General features: G+C 53.1%; 1 protein-coding gene across 3 annotated transcripts in view; it reads left to right on the forward strand.

Moving 5' to 3' along the window:
- Positions 1-18,869, forward strand: part of GRIK5 (glutamate ionotropic receptor kainate type subunit 5) — a 61,459-nt gene extending 42,590 nt beyond the window's left edge. For all 3 annotated transcript variants that reach the window (XM_043434951.1, XM_043434952.1, XM_043434954.1), the window contains 5 exons: positions 10,035-10,200; positions 10,750-10,975; positions 13,113-13,241; positions 13,345-13,466; positions 17,881-18,869. In XM_043434951.1, coding sequence (XP_043290886.1) covers positions 10,035-10,200; positions 10,750-10,975; positions 13,113-13,241; positions 13,345-13,466; positions 17,881-18,303 — 1,066 coding nt within the window. In that variant the 3' untranslated portion in view covers positions 18,304-18,869. The remainder of the gene's footprint in view (positions 1-10,034; positions 10,201-10,749; positions 10,976-13,112; positions 13,242-13,344; positions 13,467-17,880) is intronic.
- Positions 18,870-21,165: the final 2,296 nt, after the last annotated feature.

Raw genomic sequence — 21,165 nt, forward strand, 5'->3', positions numbered from 1 at the left:
TGCCTCAGTCTCCTCATCTGAGAAATGGGAGTGAAAAATGCCCACGTCTCAGGTTGTAAGGATCCAGCGAGGTGATGATGGGAAAGTGCTTCTGCTGACAGAGGGGTTATAATCAGGACAGTGTGGGCATTGTAGTCGCTGTCTGAGACATTGCCCCAGGCAATCAGAGACTAGAACCCTTGAGCCACGACAGCCTTCACGTCCGCAGGCCAAGGCTGAGGCCCACTCAGAGACAGCTGCTCCCTCAGAGCCCCTTGGGGACCCAGTACCTTGAATAGAACTTATTTTGCCCCCGAGACAAGCTCTGAGAAGCTTCATGCCAGAGAGCAGACACTGGCGACCAGTGGTGTCTTGCTCATAGCTTTACATTTTTCGGATTGGTTGGCATTTAAAAATTGGGCAAATTCACTTACAAATTCAGATTTCTTTCTTTCTAAACAAAAAACAGAAAAATATTTAATTAAATTGGTTTATTTGTTGGCCACGTGGCATGTAGAATCTTAATTCCCCAGATTCTATAGGGATCGAAGCCATGTCCCTTGCACTGGGAGCTCGGATGTTCTTAACCACTGGACTACCAGGGTAGTCCCAGACTTCTTTCTTTTTCTGTTTTGTTTTGGCTGTGCCACATGGCTTGCGGGAATGTTTCCCAAGCAGGGATTGAACCCGGGGCCTCAGCAGTGAGAGCCCGCTCACGGGGCCACCAGGGAACTCCCCAAATTCAGATTTCTCACTTTTCTCAAAGATTTGGGAGATCTGGTATTGCTCAGCTGGCATTCCCACTTGGTGGTGATGTCTGTTCCATTGGCCACAGGCCCCTCTGCCTCCTTTGGTCACTTTCTGGCCTTGCTTCCATAAGCGCTCATGTTTGCCACCCTGTCTTTGATTTATTTAGACCCATGGTATGTGGGACCTTACTTCTCCAACCAGGGATTGAACCTGTGCCCCCTGCATTAGGATTGCAGAGTCTTAACCACTGGACCACCAGGGAAGTCCCCATCCTGTCTTTTAAATAGCAGATGGGCTTGGTTGCAGCTCATGTAACTCTTCTAAGCTCCTTTTCCTCCTTAGAACCACAGAAAGCCAAGGAGCATGCCTAGAACAAGGAACATTCTCCCAGTTTTATGGATTGGAAGACGGAGACCCAGAGAGAGGAAGTGGCTTGCTAGAGAGAATGCATTTGGCTAGAGGCAGGGCGGGGCTGAGCCAGCTTCCCACCCCAGTGCCACCCACCCCCCCAGTCCCTGGGTGCTGCCTGAGCCTGGCTCTGCTCCCCAGGCCCTTGGTGACCTCTCCAGGGCAACCCAAGACGTCGGGCCCCATCCCTGTCAGTTACAGTCAATGCATCAATAGTCATTCAGCACAAAGTGCTTCTGAGCCCTTTGCATGTGCCACATACTCAGGTGAGAAATTAAGAGGTGAGGGAGCTGAGAATAAATAAGTTAACAGATAAATAAACACAAGGACATCATATTTTATGCCAGGAATGTATCCCAATGATATTGTCTGATTCAAAACTTGTTCATTCAAGACCAACCATAATGGTGGCAGGTTTTTCTCTCTCTCAACTAAGTGCAACTAACTACCATCTGGCAGTTATTTACAATTTGCTTGGCTTTGAAACTTCTGAATTTCAATGATTTCTTTTAAACATTTTGAAATTGGCATCACTTCAGGAGTTACACTCTGCCTTCCTTTCCTGTTGCTGTTGCAACAAATTACCACAAACTTAGTGATTTAAAAACAATGTAAATTTATTCTCTTACAGCTCTGGAGGTCAGACGTGCAAGATAGATATCACTGGGCTAAAGTCAAGGTGTTGGGAGGGCCAATTCTGAAGGCTCTAGGGGAGAATCCATTTCCTTGCCTTTTCCAGCTTTTAGAAGCTGCCTGCATTCCTGGGCTCATGGCCCCTTTCTCCAGCTTCAGAGCCAGCAGCACAGCATCTTCAAATCTCTCTGTGACTCTGACCTCCTTCTTCCCCTTATAAGGACCCTTGTGATTCCATGGGCCCACCTGGATACTCCAGGTCAATATCTCAATCTCAGGATGCTTAACTTAGTTCTATCTTCAAAGACCCTTTTTAAGAAAAAAAATTATTTATTTATTTGGCTGCACTGGGTCTTAGTTCCAGCACTCAGAATCTTTGATCTTCATTGTGACATGCCGGGTCTTTAGTTGCAGCATGCTTACTCCTAGTTACGGCATATGGAATCTAGCTTCCTGACCAAGGATCGAATCTGGGCCCCCCTGCACTGGGTGTGCAGAGTCTTAGCCACTGAACCAACAGGGAAGTCCCGTGTAAAGAGCCTCTTACTCTGTGAAGGAACATACAAGTTCCAGGGATGTTCATATAGACAGACGTCTTAGGGGCAAGGCTTTCTTCTGCCTACCACACATCCTAAGTGAATCTTATTAGCATTTTAAATGTAACGATGTATCAGATGTACATAGGCTGAGCTATTGAAGAATCCAACAGGGTGCAGTGAAAGAACAGTGCAGAATGAAGGTGCTTAGGAACGGCGCCTCTGAGGAGGTGACATCTAGGCTGAGTCCTAAAGGTGCAGAGGCAGGCCTGCCAAGGAGAGGGAGGCGCCTCCCAGCCGGGCAGGAGCGGGCGGCGTGTGTGAGGAGGTGGCTGCAGGGCAGGCAGGGACCCGCCGTGACGAATCTGGCCGAGTCTCCGGGTCAGGTGGGGGACCAGTGACCACCTCTCTGTAGCCCATCCCTTCTGCTCCTCAGTCAGGGACCCTCTTCCCCAGCTGGGTGTTCTATGCCCCGGGGATGTGGTTGCCACAGGAGCAGCAGCAGCCCACCCAGAGCCTGCCTCCTGGGCCCCTCGTCTCCTGTTCGCCCAGGCCACAGCCTCCTGCAGCCACACCCAAGGGCGCATCATCATTTGGGACACTTCTGCCTTGATTCTTTATCATTTTTGGCCATGCCCCATGGCCTGTGGGGGTCTTAGTTCCCCAAACAGAGATTGAACTCACACCCCTTGCACTGGAAGCCCCGAGTCTTAACCACTGGACCAGCAGGGAGGCCCCAGTTCGGCTTTGAAAATCAGTATTTCCGAGTTCAGACTCTGACCCCAGCCCTGGCCCTCCTGGGCTCCCCCAGTCACTCCCTTGAAGTTGGTCCTTAGACCTCCTTTGCCGTTGTCAGCTTCTCAGGCCGGGTCACCCTCTCCTCACGCCCTCCTGGTAAAGAAAGCCCCCAAACCTCAGGTCTCGTTCTGCTCCCTTCCCCACACTCCACCAGGGTCACATGGGCCCCCTTTATTGATATGGCCAGCACAGCCTGTTAGCCATCCTCTTTCTAGAAACTCGTTGCTCCTAGGCTGCTGTGTCTTCCTGGCTCCCTCCTACCTCTTTGGATCCTCTCTTCCATTTCAGCATGGCTTCCTTTGCCCTTGCTCTCTCTCACTCCACACCAGTGAGTCTTCAGTGCTCACAGACTCAGTGCGCTCTTAAAAATAAAACCACACACACTACTTTATTTATTTGTTTATTTTGATCACGCCACACAGCGTGTGGGATCTCAATCCCTGACCAGGGATTGAATGCAGGCCACCGCAGTGAAAATGCAGACTCCTAACCACTAGCATGTGCACGTGCTAAGTTACTTCAGTCGTGTCTGACTCTTTGCGACCCTGTGGACTGTAGCCCACCAGGCTCCTCTGTCCATGGAATTCTCCAGGCAAGAATACTGGAGTGGGTTGCCACGCCATCCTCCAGGGGATCTTCCCAACCCAGGGATCGAACCCGTGTCTCTTAAGTCTCCTGCATTGGCAGGTGGGTTCTTTACCACTAGCGCCACCGGGGAAGCCTCCCTTAACCACTAGACCACTAGGGAACTCCTTCAATGCCTTCTTAAAAAAAAAAATTTATTTTATTTACTTGTGGCTGTGCTGGATCTTCATTGCTGTGTGGCCTTTCCTCTAGTTGTGGCGAGTGGAGGCTACTCTCTAGCTGAAGTGCACAAGCTTCGCATTGCAGTGGCCTCTCTTGTTGTGGATCCCGGGCCCTAGGGCGCTTGGGCTTCAGTAGTTGCAGCTCATAGGCTCTGGAGCACAGGATCAATAGTTGTGGTACACAGGCTCAGTTGCTCTGTGGCATGTGGGGTCCTCCCGAATCAAACTCATGTCTTCTGCATGGGCAGGCAGATTCTTTACCACTTAGCCACCAAGGAGCCCAGTGCCCTGTTTTTATAACAAATATTTGGTAACATCTCTTTTCTGCCTTAATGAAATTCAAAGGTTTCAAATACATCAGCCTACACACATGATTCAGAACAAATCAATATAATGCCCTGATTTCAATACAAAGGAGAAAAGGGGGAGTGATTGATGATAAAACAGTAGGAGAGCGATACCTAAATGCTTGGGCGGGACTGTGCTCCAAGACAGATAGCAGTGGTCAGGTAGTGGATACCATTGCAATTATGAGAAGACAGACCGTTTAATAGAATGAAGTCAACACCTGAGGCGTGACGCTTTGAAATCATTGGCAGATAAGTATATCTGTACAAACACAAATCACCATGAATGTGAGACTCATCAACGCAGCTGGTCCAAGTGTCTTCACGTAGTGACTCAAATACCACAGCAGGGCTGCTGTCAGAGACGCGGTTTCCCCAAATCGTGAACAGTTCTTGGCAAGGTTTCAAACAAAACAACATCCAGCTTTGTTCCTCAATCTAAACAATAGGGATCTTTCTAGAAATGTTGGTTTCTATTCTAGCCATGCCAAAAATATTTTTGTTTTTATGTCTGTGCATGCTCAGTCATGTCCAACTCTTTGCAACCCCAAGGCCCATCGCCCACCAGGCTCCTCTGTCCATGGGATTCTCCAGGCAGGAATACTGGGGTGGGTTGCCATTTCATTCTCCAGGAGATCTTCCTGACCCAGGGATAGAACCTGACTGAGTCTCCTGTGTTGGCAAGCAGACTCTTTACCACTAGTGCCACCTGAGAAGCCCTGGTTTTTATGTATCAGGGAGTTAAGAGTCAGATAATCATGTACGGGATTTTCCATGTTTAGACTGGGCTGCCTGGTCAACACCTGTCCCCACCCAGTGACATCAGGACCCCACACAATCACTGTGGTCACCAGAGTGCCCCACACCTCCACCAAGCACTTTCCTTAAACAACCCTGGGGCCACTCCCTGCCCAGGAACCACCACTCTGTATACCCCCGGCTTCCCTTCCCAAGTCCTCAACTTCAGATCCCTCCATGAGCCCAACAGGTATCCTCAAGCTCCGCTTGCCCAAAACGGAGCTCACGTCCTTACTCCCAAATTGATCCCCAGGCTCAGTCTTGGTGAATGGCCCCATCACCCCCACCATCGACACCACCCGTCTGCCATGCTGCCCCTGGGGTCTCGGGGTACCTGGGGTGTACCAGGCACTGAATAGTTTTGTCTTGAGTGAATGACAGCATTCACCCGTGGGGTAGGTTTGAAGAGACTTGGCTTCCAGAGAGCTCATGGCAGACCCTGGAACTTTGTGTGAGTTGAGTTTGGGTTGCTTTTGGAAAAGGCGTATTATTCATCCGTTTATCCTACACTCCACCCGCACCCCAGCGCCTAGCACAGGAGTGTGCATGCATGCTCAGCAGAGGACAGCTGCTCTTTTCATCATTATCCGCTGGAAGAGGGGGTGGTCTGGAAGGACCTCTCAGCATCTTTCCTGACTTCAGGCCCCACAGATCTGTATCTGTACTTCGGCAGGGAGCCTAGCCCCTCTCATCTGCCTGGTGGGAGGACAGAGGGCCAGGCCAAGACAGGTGACTGCCTTTGGGTCTAGAGCCAGGCCAGTGGGTACTTCTTTTCCCAAGTTCTTCCAGAGTCACCAGGACCACAAAAGCACACACGTGCATGGCACTTGGCCTGTGTTGTAACTCACTCTTAGCACAGCCCTGTGAGGAGCAGCCTACAATCATCATCATCATTATTACTATTATTATAAATGCTGTGATTTTGGCCACACTCTGAGTCTTACGGGATCTTAGTTCCTCCACCAGGGACTGAACCCACCCTCTTGATATTGAAAGCACAGAGTCCTAACCACTGGCCTGTGAGGGAATTCCTATGGGGGCCTACGATTATACTTAACCTCACGGGTGAATCTGTGGTCTCACAGCTCATCAGTGATGGAGCCAAGATTTGGGGATTTTCCAGGGACCTTGATTTCTACTTTATTTCCACTGTGGTCAGTGAAAATTCTCTGTAGGATTTTAATCGTTTGTCATTTATTGAGACTTGTTTTATGACTCAGCATAGAGTCTATTCTGGTAAATGTTCTACATGCACTGGCATAGAATGTGTGTTTTGCTGTCAGTGGGTGCAGTGTTTTGTAAATGTCAATTAGGACCAGTAGGTTACTCTTGTCTTCATGTCTTCTATATGCTTACTGCCTTTCTGTTTACTGATTCTATCAATTACTGAGAGAAGAGTGTTGAGATCACCGCTTGTAATTGTGGAGAAATTTTGTTTCTCTTTTCAGTTCTCAGGTTTGGCTTCATGAATTTTGAAGCGGTGTCATTAGGTGCATCAAAGTTTGGGACTGTTGTGTCCTTTTGATGAACTGACCCCTTTGCTATTATGTAGCTCAGTTGGTAAAGAATCTGCCTGCAATGCAGGAGACCCTGGTTCGATTCCTGGGTTGGGAAGATCCTCTGGAGAAGGGATAGGCTACCCACTCCAGTATTCTTGGGCTTTCCTGGTGGCTCAGCTGGTAAAGAACCCACCTGCAATACAAGAGACCTGGGTTTAATCCCTGGGTTGGGAAGATCCCCTGGAGAAGGGAAAGGCTACCCACTACAGTATTCTGGCCTAGAGAATTTCATGGACTATATAGTCCGTGGGGTCTCAGAGTCGGACATGACTGAGTGACTTTCACTTTCACTTCCTCTTTAGTCCTGATAAATTCCTTGTTTTGGGGTTACCTTTTTTGATATTCATATAGCCATCCCAGCTTTTAAAAAAAAGTACTTATTTATCTGGCTGCACTGCATCTTAGTTGCGGCATGTGGGATCTAGTTCCCTGACCAGGGATCGAACCAGGGCCCCCGTTCAATCACTGTAGCACGGAGTCTTAGCCACTGGACCAACCAGGGCCATCCCCAGCTTTTTTAGTGTAGTGTTTCACAGTATGTCTTTTCCCCATCCTTTCATTGTCAGCTTACCTACACTATTATATTTAAAGTGGTTTTCTTATAGACAGCACGTACTTAGGCCTTGGACTAGGGATTGGCAAACTTTTTTTGAGTATTGGGCCAAATTATAAATATTTCAGGCTTTGCTGACCGTATAGTATTTGTTGCATCTACTTAACCCTGATTGTGGTACAAAAGCAGCCTTGATTGAATGAGTGTGGTTGTGTTCCAATTAAACTTTTTTTTTTTGGCTGCACAGCGGGGCATGTGGGATCTTAGCTCCCCAACCAGGGATCCAACCCACTCCCCATTCCCCCCACATTGGAAGCTCAGAGTCCTAACCGCTGGATCACCAGGGAGTTCCCCCAATAAAACTTTATGGACACTGACAGTGAAATTTGAATTTTATGTGTCGCTTGTCATGAGCTGTTACTCTTCCTTCAGTTTCTTTTTAAGCATTTAAAAATGTGAAAGCCACTCTTAGCCTGTGGGCTGCACAAAAACAGAAAGTCAGATCTGGCCTGTGGGCCATAGTTTGCCAACCCCAGGCTGAGACCATTTACCTGCAGTATAATTATTAGTATTTGTTTGATGTTGTTTAATTGCTAAGTCGTGTATTTTTTCGACCCCGTGGACTGTAGCCCGCCAGGCTTCTCTGTCCATGGGATTTCCCAGGCAGGAATACTAGAGTGGGTTGCCATTTCCTTCTCCAGGGGATCTTCCTGACCCAGAGATGAAACCTGGATCTCCATGTCTCCTGCATTGCAGGTGGATTCTTCACCACTGAGCCACCTGGAAAACTCATAAAACCCAGCATTTACTTATAAAAATTAGTTGCATTCATTCAGAAAAAATTCAGACTTTATAAACTTGATGTAAAGTGTTACTAGCTATTTCTAAAACAAGAAATAACTAATAACATGTGTGTATGTATGTTTGTCTTACTTGGGGTTTATTGAGATTCTTGGATCTGCAAGTTTATAATTTTGACTAACTTTGAAAAATTTTGGACATTACTTTTTCACATATTTTTTTCTGTTACCCCCTTACTCTCTTCTCTCTCTGGGACTCCGGTCATGGATGTAAGACCACTCGGTATTATTCCTCAGGCCACTGAGGCTCTGTGCTCATTGTCGGTCATTTTTTCCCTCTTTGTGTTTCATTTTTTGTGTTTGTGTGTTTCTTTTGAATAGATTCTTTTGCTGTCTTCAAAATCTGTTTTCTGTGCAGTGTTTAATCTGTGTAGATCCTTCCAATAAAAATTTCCTTTTAAATGTTGTATATTTCATACACAGATTTCTGTTCCTTTCTTCCATTTCCCTCTGCAATATGTTCATGTTTTTCTTTACATCCTTGATCATTCTGAATGTCTTCGTAATAGCTGTTTAATGTCCTTGTCTGCTAATTCCATCATCTCTGCCAATTCTAGTTCGGCTTCCATTGAGCAACTTTTTCCTAGTTGTAAGTCACAGTTCCCTGCACGTTTGTTTATCTGGTATTTTTTTATTGGATGACAGACATTGTGGATTTTATGTTGTTCACATTGTTGCGTGTATTAAAGAATCTTGGGGTTTGTTGCTTTTTTTTCCTGCAAGACAGTTACTTGTGGATTCTTTTGAGCCTTTCCAGGCCTGTTTTTAAGCTCTTTTATGGTAGGTCTAGCATAACATATTCTTGGGCTAACTTAACTCTAATTCTAATGTGTTATCCTTTTGGATCTCTATTGAATGTCTTATGCATTCAAAGAAATCTCTCTACTCTGGTTAGGAGCTCAAAAGATTCCTATCCCTCTATGAGCCCTGGAAATTGTTCTCCCTTTGAAAGTCATCCTTATCTGACCCCTTGGAGTTTTATCCAGTGCATACACAGACTGACATTCAGCCAAAGATTCAAAAGAGAAAGCTATGCAGATTACTAGAACTCTGAGCATTCTGCTTCTTCCTCTTGGGCATTCTGTCTCATGAATGCCAGCCATCTTGGCCTTCTTGATCTCTGATCTCCATCTCTACAGCTCAGTGAGTTTGCCAGACTCTGGGTTTTCCTTCCTGGCACGGCCGTCTATAAATTAAGTCCAGCTGGGTAATGGCAAGCAAGTCTTACTTCATTATTCTTTCCTCAGGGGATCCTGGTGCTGTGATGCCTATGGTCCTTTGTCTAAGGTCATTTCCTATACCCTGTCCAGTTTTCTATTAATAGTTCACAGAGGGTATTTCCAGACCGTCTTATTCTCTTGTGTTTCTGGGAGCAGAAGTCTCTGGAAAGAAAGTGTTAGTCGCTCAGTTGTGTCCAACTCTTTGTGACGCCATGGACTGTAGCCCGCCAGGCTCCTCTGTCCATGGGATTCTCCAGGAAAGAATACTGGAGTAGGTAGCTGTTTCCTTCTCCAGGGGATCTTCCCGACCCAGGGATTAAATCCGGGTCTTCTGCATTGCAGATGGATTCTTTACTGTCTGAGCTACCAGGAAGTCCGTGGAAGTAATACTTAAACCCAGAGAAGGGACTTCCCTGGTGGTCCAATGGTTTCAACTCTGCCCTCCCAATGCAGGGGACCCTTGTTCAATCCCTGCTCAGAGAACTAGATCCCACATGCTCCACTAAGACCTGGCGCAGCCAAGTAAATAAATAAAAATCTTTTAAAAAATGTAAACCCAGGTATCTGGCTCCAGATTCTATGATCCCAGCCCCTCCCAACTCTTTGTGACGCCATGGACGGTAGCTCGCCAGGCTCCTCTGTCCATGGGATTCTGTGACCCCAGTCAGCAGTCAGCCTTCTAGATGCTGGGGTCGCTGAGCGGGGGCGCCGCCAGTGGGGTGCACGGCCGCGGGGGCAAGGTGGCAGGGGTGGCGCCAGCCCACAGCTCACCCCTCCCACCCCTCAGGTGGGCCTTCACCTTGATCATCATCTCCTCCTACACGGCCAACCTGGCCGCCTTCCTCACCGTGCAGCGCATGGAGGTGCCCGTGGAGTCGGCCGACGACCTGGCGGACCAGACCAACATCGAGTACGGCACCATCCACGCCGGCTCCACCATGACCTTCTTTCAGGTGGGCCCCCGGGGCCACCCTGGCTCAGTGGCGGGGTCAGCGCCACGCACAGCGGCTCAGGGCAGGGGAGGGCATTGCTCAGAAGGTCCCCGCAGGGCCTGGAGGAGGAGCGCTGTCCTGTTTGGCCTGGATGGAGGTCTCTCTGAAGCCAGCTGGGCCCTGGGGAGATAATGGGGGTGCAGCCTCTCCTCCCAGCTTCTCTGGATATACCCTGGGAACACTGGGAAGACAGGCTGGGCGTCAAGACGCACCAAGACCCAAGGGTGGGAGAGAGAAAGAGGGTTAGAAAACAGGCCATGCCCCCTCCTTCCCATGCCTTCCGTCCTCGGGTTCCTTGCTGGGCTGGTGGGTGTGGGGATGGTTTGGACCTGGCCTTGAGTGGTCTGTCTGTCTTGTCTCTCTCTGTCCTTGGCTCTGTCTTCCTCTGATCTCGCTCTCTCGGCTTGAGGGAGACCTCCTGGAGGGCAGAGGACCAGACTCGGGGGGAAAGGCAGGAGTGGGAGGACCCTCACCCGTCCTCCTCCCCTCCTCTGTGCTCCCTCTGCGCAGAATTCACGGTACCAGACGTACCAGCGGATGTGGAACTACATGCAGTCGAAGCAGCCCAGCGTGTTTGTCAAGAGCACAGAGGAGGGCATCGCCCGCGTCCTCAACTCCCGCTACGCCTTCCTGCTCGAGTCCACCATGAACGAGTACCACCGGCGCCTCAACTGCAACCTCACCCAGATCGGGGGCCTCCTCGACACCAAGGGCTACGGCATCGGCATGCCGCTGGGTATGGCGGCCCTGGGGCCCCGGGCAGCCGGAACCAAGCCGTGTGAGCAGGCCATGGGGTGGGCCAGACCCTCCCTGAGCAGGCTGGGTGTGCTGTGTGTAGGCTCCTGCCTGTGTGGCCTTGGGCAGGTGTCGCCACCTTCCTGAGTCTCTGCACCCTACACCTGGATAAACAGGCCGCGGAGCCATCCACTCCAGCCCTGCAGGGCGGCAGGGAGAACCCTGCGAGGCTCACCACCTTCTCCCGTTGGCCCCAGGGCCCCTCCAGGGGGAGGCTGTGGTTTTGCTGACTTCGCATTCTCTGCACCAAACCCACAGCCTGGCTCAGCGCAGGTGCTCTGGAAATAACAGTGGATGTTGTTGGATGGGTGGAAGGGAGGAAGAGAGGGAGGGAGGAAGAATGATGGATGGATCTGCCAGGGAGACCTGGACGTGTTTTTCCAGGGCTGGTGCTGGAAACTCACCACTGGTTGGGTCACCCAATTTTGGCTTTAAGCCTACCTATATTCTGATGATTGCTGCATTACTTACCTGTGACTACATAACAAACGAGCCCAAATCTTAGCAGCTTTGCAGTAAGGTCAGTGATGTTATTGGGGAAACCTTGGCACCTGGTGCTCTGAGAGACAGGATCTGGAGTCACACCAACCTGGATTACAAGTGGTTAATACTTCACCTTCCAATGCGGGGCGCAGGTTTGATCCCTGGTTGGGAAGCTAAGATGCCTTACAGTCAAAAAACCAAAACATAAAACAGAAACAATATTGTAACAAATTCAATAAAGACCTTACAAATGGTCCACAGAAGAAATATTTTTTAAAAAAGAATTATCATAATTGGTAGAGGGTAGGATGTGGGTGGGACCCAAGGATGGTTTAAGGGAAGGATCTGAGGGCAGGGAGGAAAGAGGTGGTCGAGGTTTGGGGCCAGTCAGAGGAGAGGTGTGGCTGGGGACCCACTCATGTGGCAGGTCTGATGCCCTACTGTGTGCTAGGACTGTGCTGGGTACTCAGAGGCCACAGCGGGGAGCTAGCTGCTCAGCCCCCACCTGAGCTGTCTACTGGGGCAAAAAATGGCAGTCAGTTAACACATAGCCTTATACGGTGATGTCATGTGGCCACAACTGCTCTGAAGTAAATTAGGGGAAGAGATGGACGGGGAGTGGGGTTCTTGTTGTCATTTTTTTTTTTTTAATTTGGCTGCACCACGTGGCTTGCCATTTCTTAGTTCACCAACCAGGGACTGAACCCAGGCTCCCCGTAGTGAAAGCACAGCGTCCTAACCACTGGACTGCTGGGGAATTCCCTGGCATTTTAAAGAGTTAGAGAAGACCCTTCTGAGGCACCGTGTGAGCTGCACCTTGAGTGAAGTAAGGAACATTCCAGGTGGAAGCAAAGGTTCTAAGAGAGCCCCAGGTGGCAGGACCAGTGAATGCAGGATCTTGTTGAACCTGTGAACATTTTTTTTTTCTAGCTGCAAACAGAAGTCATTGGAGAGTTTTAAGCACCAGAGAGGTGTGATCTATGACTGTGTTTCTGAAATTGTCTCTCTGGCTGCTGTGTTGAGAAGAGCTTCAGTGGGGAGTAAGGGTGGGGGCCACAAGGAGGGGAGTGGTGGTGTTCAGTCGCCCAGTTGTGTCTGACTCTCTGCAATCCCATGACTGCAGCATGCCAGGCTTTACTGTCCTTCACTGTCTCCCGGAGTCTGCTCAAACTCATGTCCATTGAGTGGATGATGCCATCCAACCATCTCATCCTCTGTCGCCCCCTTCTCCTCCTGCCCTCAGTCTTTCTCAGCATCAGGGTCTTTTCCAGTGAGCCGACTCTTCCCATCAGGTGGCCAAAGTATTGGAGCCTCAGCTTCAGCATCAGTCCTTCCAATGACTATTCAGGGTTGATTTCCTTTAGGATTGACTGGTTTGATCTCCTTGCTGTCCAAGGAGGGGGAAGTGGTGACAAATGTGACAAGTCGGGAGCTTGGCCCAGGGGTAGTTAAGGGGAGGTGGTGAGCAGTAGTCAGATAGAGGGTGGACAGGGAAGATGCTGGGCATGCGGTGGAGCTGGGAGGAGAGGAGCTGGGCCTTGGGGGACAGGGCTCCAGGGTCCTGATGACCTGCCCCCGCCGTGTGCCCGGTCCAGGCTCCCCGTTCCGGGATGAGATCACGCTGGCCATCCTTCAGCTTCAGGAGAACAACCGGCTGGAGATCCTGAAGCGCAAGTGGTGGGAGGGGGGCCGCTGCCCCAAGGAGGAGGACCACCGAGCCAAAGGTCAGCCAACCCCGCATGCCCTGCCCTTCCCAAAGGCCCCTCACTGGTCCCCTCCTCCCCGGTCCACAAGGCCCGACCCCTGGCTCTCCCCTTCCACCCCCAGGCTTGGGCATGGAGAACATCGGGGGCATTTTTGTCGTGCTCATCTGTGGCCTCATCATCGCTGTCTTCGTGGCGGTCATGGAGTTCATATGGTCCACGCGGAGGTCCGCAGAGTCGGAAGAGGTAAGGAGGCTGAGGAAGGGTGTGCGGGGAGAAGTGGGACCCTGGGGGTGGCGGGGGGGTCGTGAAGACTGTGGCATTGGAAGCCATTCCTGGAGGAATGCGGGGGAAGGGGTGGAAGCCAGGGAGGGGAGAGACGATCTTCCAGGGGTCCTGGAGCTCCAGAAAGAGGTGAGAGCAGGGACTTCGCTGGTGGTCCAGTGGTTAGGACTGGTGTTCTCAAGGCAGAGGGTCCCAGTTCAATCCCTGGTCAGGGAACTAAGATCCCACAAGCTGCAGTGCAGCCAATTTAAAAAAAAAAAAAGAGGCAAGGGCAGAAGGAAGACGAGAGAGAGGGTCCACGGACATGAGGAAGGATAGAGGGGGAAGAGGGTGCAGGCAGCCGTGAGGATGCGGGGGAAGGATTGAGGAGGGGCACCGAGAGAAGGCTCCCGGGAGAGAACGAGGTGGTAGATAAGGAAGAAATAGCAGGAGAGACAACGGGGCAAGGAGAATGCAGCTGTATGCGGCAGCAAGGAAGCAGGCGTGCTGGCCGCTCTCACGCCCTGTGTGCGCGGGCTGCCCACCCACACTCCACCGCTAACCCTGCTGCCCGCCCCCTCACTGCTCCTCTGAGATTCCCACCTTCCCCGCCTTCTGCCAGCCTCCAGCCCCTCCTCCCCCTCCTCGCTGTGAGCCCTTGACCTTGCTTCTGCTCGCCTGAGAAAAGCAGAGGAGTCCGAGAGCCTGCCAGCCCTCACCTCCACATGCTGCCACCCGCCTGCCTTCCCCACGCGCCCCGTTAGTTATTCCAAATGAGCGTCCACGCTCCTCCTCGCTAACACTCCCTCCACCTGTGCCTGGTTCCCTCCTCCCCTCTCGCCTTCCCAAGGACATTCCTCAGCCTTCTCTCCTTCCCTCCAGCATCATCAGTTTTCATCTCTATCAGATCAAGCCGGGTGGCAGACAGATACACTGTCGTTTCTCCCATCTTCAAGGAATCCTCTCTCTCCACCCCGATTCCCCTCCTGGTCACCAGCCCGTTTCTTCCCTTCTGTGGTAGCCTCGACAGGGTGTTTCCAGTTTCTGTCCTTCCATTCATTCTTGGACACACTCCCATCCACCTTCTGTCCCCGCCCCTCTGCCGAAGCCAGTCTCGCCATCCGTGACCTTCACATCTGAAATCCAGTGCCTGAGTCTCCAGCCTCATCACGGTGAGGTAGCCCTGGGCTCCCACACACCTGGTCACCAACTCCTCAGCCCTCTCTGGTCCCTGCTCCTGTGTCATCTTCCTCCTACCTCTCTGACATTCTCCTTGGCGGGCCCTAGGGCTTGGGCCTTGGACTTCTCTTCTCTTCCTCCCCTCCCTCGGTGATCTCTTCCAGCCAAATGGTTTGCAAGACTGTATGCTGATGACTCCTGCATTATTCATCTTTTGCCACGTAACAAGCTATCCCCCATTTTAGCAACTTCCAACAGCAAACTGATACCAGTTCACAGTTTCCACAGGTCAGGATCTGGGAGCGGCTCAGCTGGGTGGTCCTGGCAGCTCAGTGTCTCTGCTGAGGTCACGTGCACGACGTCATGGGCAGTTGCTGTTGTCTGGGGGCTTCCCAGGTGGCGCTAGTGGTAAAGAACCTGCCTGCCAATCCAGGATACGTAAGAGATGCGGGTTCGATTCCTGGCTCAGGAAGATCCCCTGGAGGAGGGGGCATGGCAACCCACTCCAGTATTCTTGCCTGGAGAATCCCATGGACAGAGGAACCTGGCGGCTACAGTCCATAGGGTCGCACAGAGTTGGACACGACTGAAGTGACTTAGCACGCACACACACACAGGCCCCACTGGGGCTAGAGGATCTACTTCTAGGATGGCTCCCTGTCTCACAATGTACTTGGGGTTTTAATTTATGGGAGTGACTGGGTGATGACACGGAGAAGCCAGTGCCAGGGAAAGAAGAATTTATTACTTATATCACCTAACAGATTGCCGCCGCCCCTCGACCACCAACGCCGCTAGGGCCACAAGGAAAGCACCAGCTTTGATCAGGAAGGAGAAGGGAGAGAGAAACCTAGAGCAGAGGCTTTATTGGGAAAGGCAAGACAAGTGGGGAAACGGCTTAGTACTCGGCCACGTGAACGCTGTTAGCAGGTTCTGGGCTAGAGGGGTGGTCTCTACTTGTCTGGTACCTGCCCTGGGTTGTTTTAGGGTTTGGTGTGTGAGTCAGATAAAAGGGGAGTATAGATTCAGAACTGGTTGGGTTTTCGTATGAAAGGCAGGTTTCCAACCCTTCGCTGTCCCTAAGAATCAGCTAGCTCTGGGAGGGCGGTCTCTCCCTGGCTAGCAAGATGTTTAAGAAGTCAAAACATCCTGAGATAGAATAAAAATACACTCATTCACATGGCCACGGGCAGGAGGCCTCAGTTCTTACTCAGCGACTTCTCCATGGGGCTGCTTGAGTGTCCTCAGGCCGTGGCAGCCGACTTGCCCCAGAGCGAGGGATCCAAGAGAGAGCCGAAATGTCAGCCGACCTAGCCTTATTCTGTGGATCACACAGGGACCCTCCTACAAAGGCAAAGGGGATTACACAAGGGTGTGAGCACCTCGGGGCAGGATCTTGGAGGCTGACTACCATAGCCCCCAGGTGTGTATCCTTTCCAGGGACCTCGCCCTGAACCCACGGTTTGTAAATTCAGCTCCCTGTTCTCCGCCTGGCTGTCCACCAGGCGGTGCGTGATGTCACGTGGCCAACACGGAGCTCCTGCCCGCCCATCAGGCAAGGCCGTCGTTCCCCTCCCTCTTTCTCACGCCCTCTTCCTGATCTCAGCAAAAACTGTTGGCTCCACCTTTGAAACACACCCAGAATTCAAACTCTTCTCACCTGCTTGGCCACCACAACACCGTTCCAGTCACTGCCATCTCTTGCCTGGTGATCAGAGTGGTTCCCTAGAGGGCTCCCTGCTCTTGCCCTTGGCCTCCCTACAGTCTCCCTCTCAGCACAGCTCCAGAGTGATCCGGTGAAGGCACAGTGGTCCTATATCTAAAACTCTTCTGACTCAGTTGTTCTGTTGTTGTTCAGTCGCTCAGTCATGTCTGACTCTTTGCGACCCCATGGACTGCAGCACGCCAGGCTTGCCTGTCCTTCACCATCTCCTGGAGCTTGCTCAAACTCATGTCCATTGAGTCGGTGATGCCATCCAACCATCTCGTCCTCTGTCATCCCCTTCTCCCGCCTTCAATCCTTCCCAGCATCGGGTCTTTTCCAGTGAGTCGGCTCATCTGACTCGGAGTGAAAGCCAAATGCTTACCGTGGACTCTGGGCCTTAAACAAGCCAGCCCCCATGGCTCCTCTGACCTCCTCTCCTCCCATGCCTCCTTGCCACCCTGCCCTGGCCACCCTGACCTGCTCCAGGTTCTTCCAGAACCTCCGCACCTGTATCCAGCTGAAATGTCTGCCCTCCCTCCTACCAGGTCCCATGCAGCTCATCCCCGCCCTGCGTTTGTCTACTTGCAGGTCCTCTTCTCAACGAATCTCCCCTAAGGTCTCATCTCAACATTCAACCTTGCTCCCCACCCACACCCCCATCTCTTTTCCAAATTTTAATTTTTTTCCAAAGCACTCATCACCATCGAACATACTATGTCTTTACGTTTTGTCTCTGCGTGCTGGAATATAACCTCCAGGAGGGCAGGGGCTTCCATCTGTTCTCTGCTGTGGCCCTAATGCTCCCAGACAGTGCCTGGGACACCGTAGGTGGTCTGCCAGTATGTTGTGAAAGTGTTAGTCACTCAGTTGTGTCCAACTCTTTGTGACCCCATGGGCTGTAGCTCTCCAGGCTCCTCTGTCCATGGGGTTTTCCAGGCAAGAATACTGGAGTAAGTAGCCACTCCCTTCTCCAGGGGATCTTCCTCACCCAGGGATCAAACCTGGGTCTCCTGCTATGCAGGCAGATTCTTTAGCATCTAAGCCACCAGTAGGCGGTCAGCACCGCGCAGAGGAATTAGTGACAGGATGGAGAACAAGTAGGAGGGAAGGAATAGATGCAGTCAGAAACTCTGGAGTGAAAAGACAAGAGGCGAGAGAGGGGAAGAGAGGAGCATGGCTCAGAGGTGAAGGGCCGATTTAAGAAGAAATCCAGAGAATAAGGGAGAAGGGAGAGAGAAGTGGAGGACAGACAGGAGTTGAGAGGTGAGAAGAAGGAAGAGCACGGGGAGAGAAGGGACCTGCGAGGGAAGAGACTAGGGAGTGAGGAGAGGATGGAAGGAAGGGAGACGATGGGAGCGCAGGTGGGAAAGAGAAAGAGGTGAACACAGCGGTGGGGCGGGGAGAGCAGGAGGATGTGAAGAGCGTTGCCTAGAGGACCAGAGGGTTGGAGAGGGAGGAGGCGCGGCCGCAAGGAGGGAGCAGACCGTGACCGCCGCCCCGCGCCGCCCCCAGGTGTCGGTGTGCCAGGAGATGCTGCAGGAGCTGCGGCACGCGGTGTCCTGCCGCAAGACGTCGCGTTCCCGCCGGCGCCGGCGGCCCGGCGGCCCCAGCCGGGCCCTGCTGTCGCTGCGCGCCGTCCGCGAGATGCGCCTTAGCAACGGCAAGCTCTACTCAGCTGGCGCGGATGCGGGCAGCGCGCACGGGGGCCCCCAGCGCCTCCTGGACGATCCGGGGCCGCCAGGCGGGGCCCGGCCCGCCGCCCCCACGCCCTGCACCCACGTGCGCGTCTGCCAGGAGTGCCGGCGCATCCAGGCGCTGCGGGCGTCCGGGGCCGGCGCGCCCCCGCGTGGCCTGGTCGCCCCCGCCGAAGCCACCAGCCCGCCCCGGCCCCGGCCCGGCCCCGCCGGCCCCCGCGAGCTGGCCGAGCACGAGTGACCACGGGCGGGCGCCCGGACTGACGCAGGGGCCGGGCCCGCCCCAGGCCCCGGTCGCCCTCGCTTCCCCAGTGGGCGAGGGACGGGACTTGCGCCCGCCGGGCGCCGGACGCCGCGATTTTGCCTTGGGTTCCCGGTGAAGTCCCAGGCTCGGTTCCAGAGCCCGCCTGCGCCCCCTACTGGACTCGTCGGAGGGAGCCGCGGACTCCCGCACACCGCCCCCGACTGCGGACAAAGAGGAGCGCGGGGACCGAGGACTCCGGGGCCTGGGACTGCAGGGGTCGTTCCCAGAAGCGGCAGGCAGTCCGCGGGGAGAACCCCATCCTGGGACTGCTCAGGCTCCCCAAGACTTGACGCAGCCCTCCCCACTTCTGGAGAAGTGGGAAGCCTCTGGGCAGATGGGTGTCCCCTGGCGCCCCTCGACTCTTCTCTTTCTCTCTCTTTTTTGGGGAGAAACCTCCGAATTTCTATGAGACCCCCACAGGGATGGGGTCAGTTGGGCCCCCATCCCTCCCCCCTGCCACAGCCCAGTCCCTGTTGGAATAAAAAAAAGAACAAAACCCCAAAGCTGGGGATACGCGGGTCTCGTTTCCTGGGGGAGTGAGGGCACCGAAGAGTTGGGCTTCCCCTCCCCACCCCCCAGGGAGACTGTTGAGAACCACAGACTGGGTGGGCACCCCTGCACTCTCTCGATTCTCCGCCCTGCCCACAGACAGCAGGTCAGCGCAGGTCCGGGCAGCTGGCCCTTCTCCACTGACCTTCTCCCAGGACAGAAGGAGGCAGCTCTCCCTGGGACAGATGGAGAGATGCAGGGATCTGGAGAGGCGGAGACACCAGGAAAAGGAGACATAGAATGACAGAAACCAGATGGGGCTGGGGGAGGGGAGGGCGAGTGATCAGTTCAGTGTGGTGGTGGCCCGGCTAGCCCGGACAGTGGCAGGTGTGTGCCTGGGCCAGGGTGATTTGTTGGCCTTGTAATCATGTGCATGTGTGTACCTCCCTGAGACCACCTTCAGTTGTCTGTGACCCTGATCCTGTGTTTCTGCTGAAAACGTTAACTCCCCAGCTCCCAAGAGAGGAAGTGAGAAATCCCAGTGGAATGGGAGGTAGGGGGGCGGGAGGCCGAAGGGCCGGTGGAGCCGGGGGAAAAGGGTGGGTCTGCTTTCTGTCCCCGCCCTCCCCCGCCCCGCTGGAGGTTTCTGTGGAAACTGCCGCTGAGAAAGGACGAGTGAAGGTCACACAGCCGGAGCCAAAACGAGGCCGAGTGGAAGAGGGAGAGATGGAGAGGTGGAGAGAAAGAGGTGGGACAGGAATGGGGAAGAGACAGAAATGGAGTAGCGATGGGGCGAGATCACGGAGGGGAGCAGAGAGGGACGGGGAAATAGGCCAAAGAGGAAGACACAGGGAGACAAGCCATAATGAGGTGGGAGAAGGGTGAGACAGAATGGGAGAGAGGAGGGGTAGACAGAGAAAACAGAAGTTAAGAGACCGGTGGAGTTGGGGCTGAGAGAGGCAGAGACTGAAGTGGAGCAGAGATGAGTGAGAAACAAGCCTTGGAAAACTAGATGCAGACGTTAGGGGGCCCGAGCAGTGGAAATGCTAGAGATCAAGCGAGGGAGAGGAGCGAGGCTGGGCCCCGCCCCTCGGGCAGGCGGCCCAGAGCTCGGGAGCTGTCCGTTCAGCACCGGCCTGGCGCGCAGCATCGCCCTGTCTCCCCCACAGGACCTGCCAGCCTTCGCAGTGCTTGGGCACGCCACATCCGGGGGACCCCGCCTGGCACACAGCACCCTGTCTCAACCTGGCCTCTTCCGTGTCTCAGACACTTGCCACATGTGTGCCCTTCAGAGGCAGGTGTGGGGGCGAGCTTGTGTCTCAGGATGTTTCTTGTTTCCACATCTCTTAGAGACTAAATCAATGTCTCTGCCCTTGAGCAGGAATGTCAGTCTGTCAAGGTAATAGAATATGGCTGCAGACATTTCTGGTCTCTCCCATTCTCTGTCCCAATACCAAGCATCAGGTCTCCCATTTCTGAGTCTCCCCCACCCGCATTTCTGCTCTGTCTCTTCAGTCTTTATCTCTGTCTCCCACAGTTTGCCAAACATGTCTGCCTGGCTCTCTATGTCCCTGTGTCGCTCTCATCTTCACTAAGTAATGCAGTTGATCTGTCTCCTCCATCTGTTTCCTCATTTCTGTCTTTGCCAGTCTGTCTGTCTTTGTCCATCTTCCTGTTTTTCCTTTCCTATTTGCATCTCTCTGGTTCTGAACTCTGTGTCCATTCATCCCCTTAGTCTTTCCTTCCGTCTCTCTTGCTGAGTTCCCTTGTCCCCATCCATCCCTGTGACCTTCGTAAATCTTCCTCCTCCCCCACCCAACTTCCGCAAAGCCTCACGCTGGGAACACTATGCACAGTCATCAGTCTCCCCAAACTGAGGAGGGAGTGCATGGAGGGACATGAGCCTGTCTGGGGTGCAGTCTCCCCCAGCTCAGCTGGTGAACAGGAGAGAAGGCCAAGAATCTCCTGGGATCCTGAAACCCCCCAGGCTTCTCCATCCCCCCAATCTCTCTGCCATGGTCCAGGCTCATCCCTGCAGGATAAGGTGGAGAGGAAAAAGATAATATGTTGACAGAGCCTCCCTCCTTCCCTCCCATCCTCCTCCTGGAAGGGGACAGAGTTCCGCAGAGGGGCCAACTACCAGGGCTAGAAGATGTGGCTCCCCCCCCCCCCAGTCTCCATGGAGACAGGCCAGATCTGTAAGCCCAGCCTCCTTTGCTGCATATGCTGCCTCCCTGTTACTATGGCAACAAAGGACAGCAGGGAAGGATGGGGACGGGTCAGAGTATAGGATTGGGCTGAGGCTCTGGG

Source organism: Cervus canadensis, chromosome 18, assembly GCF_019320065.1.
Source record: "Cervus canadensis isolate Bull #8, Minnesota chromosome 18, ASM1932006v1, whole genome shotgun sequence".
Lineage (NCBI taxonomy): Eukaryota > Metazoa > Chordata > Mammalia > Artiodactyla > Cervidae > Cervus > Cervus canadensis.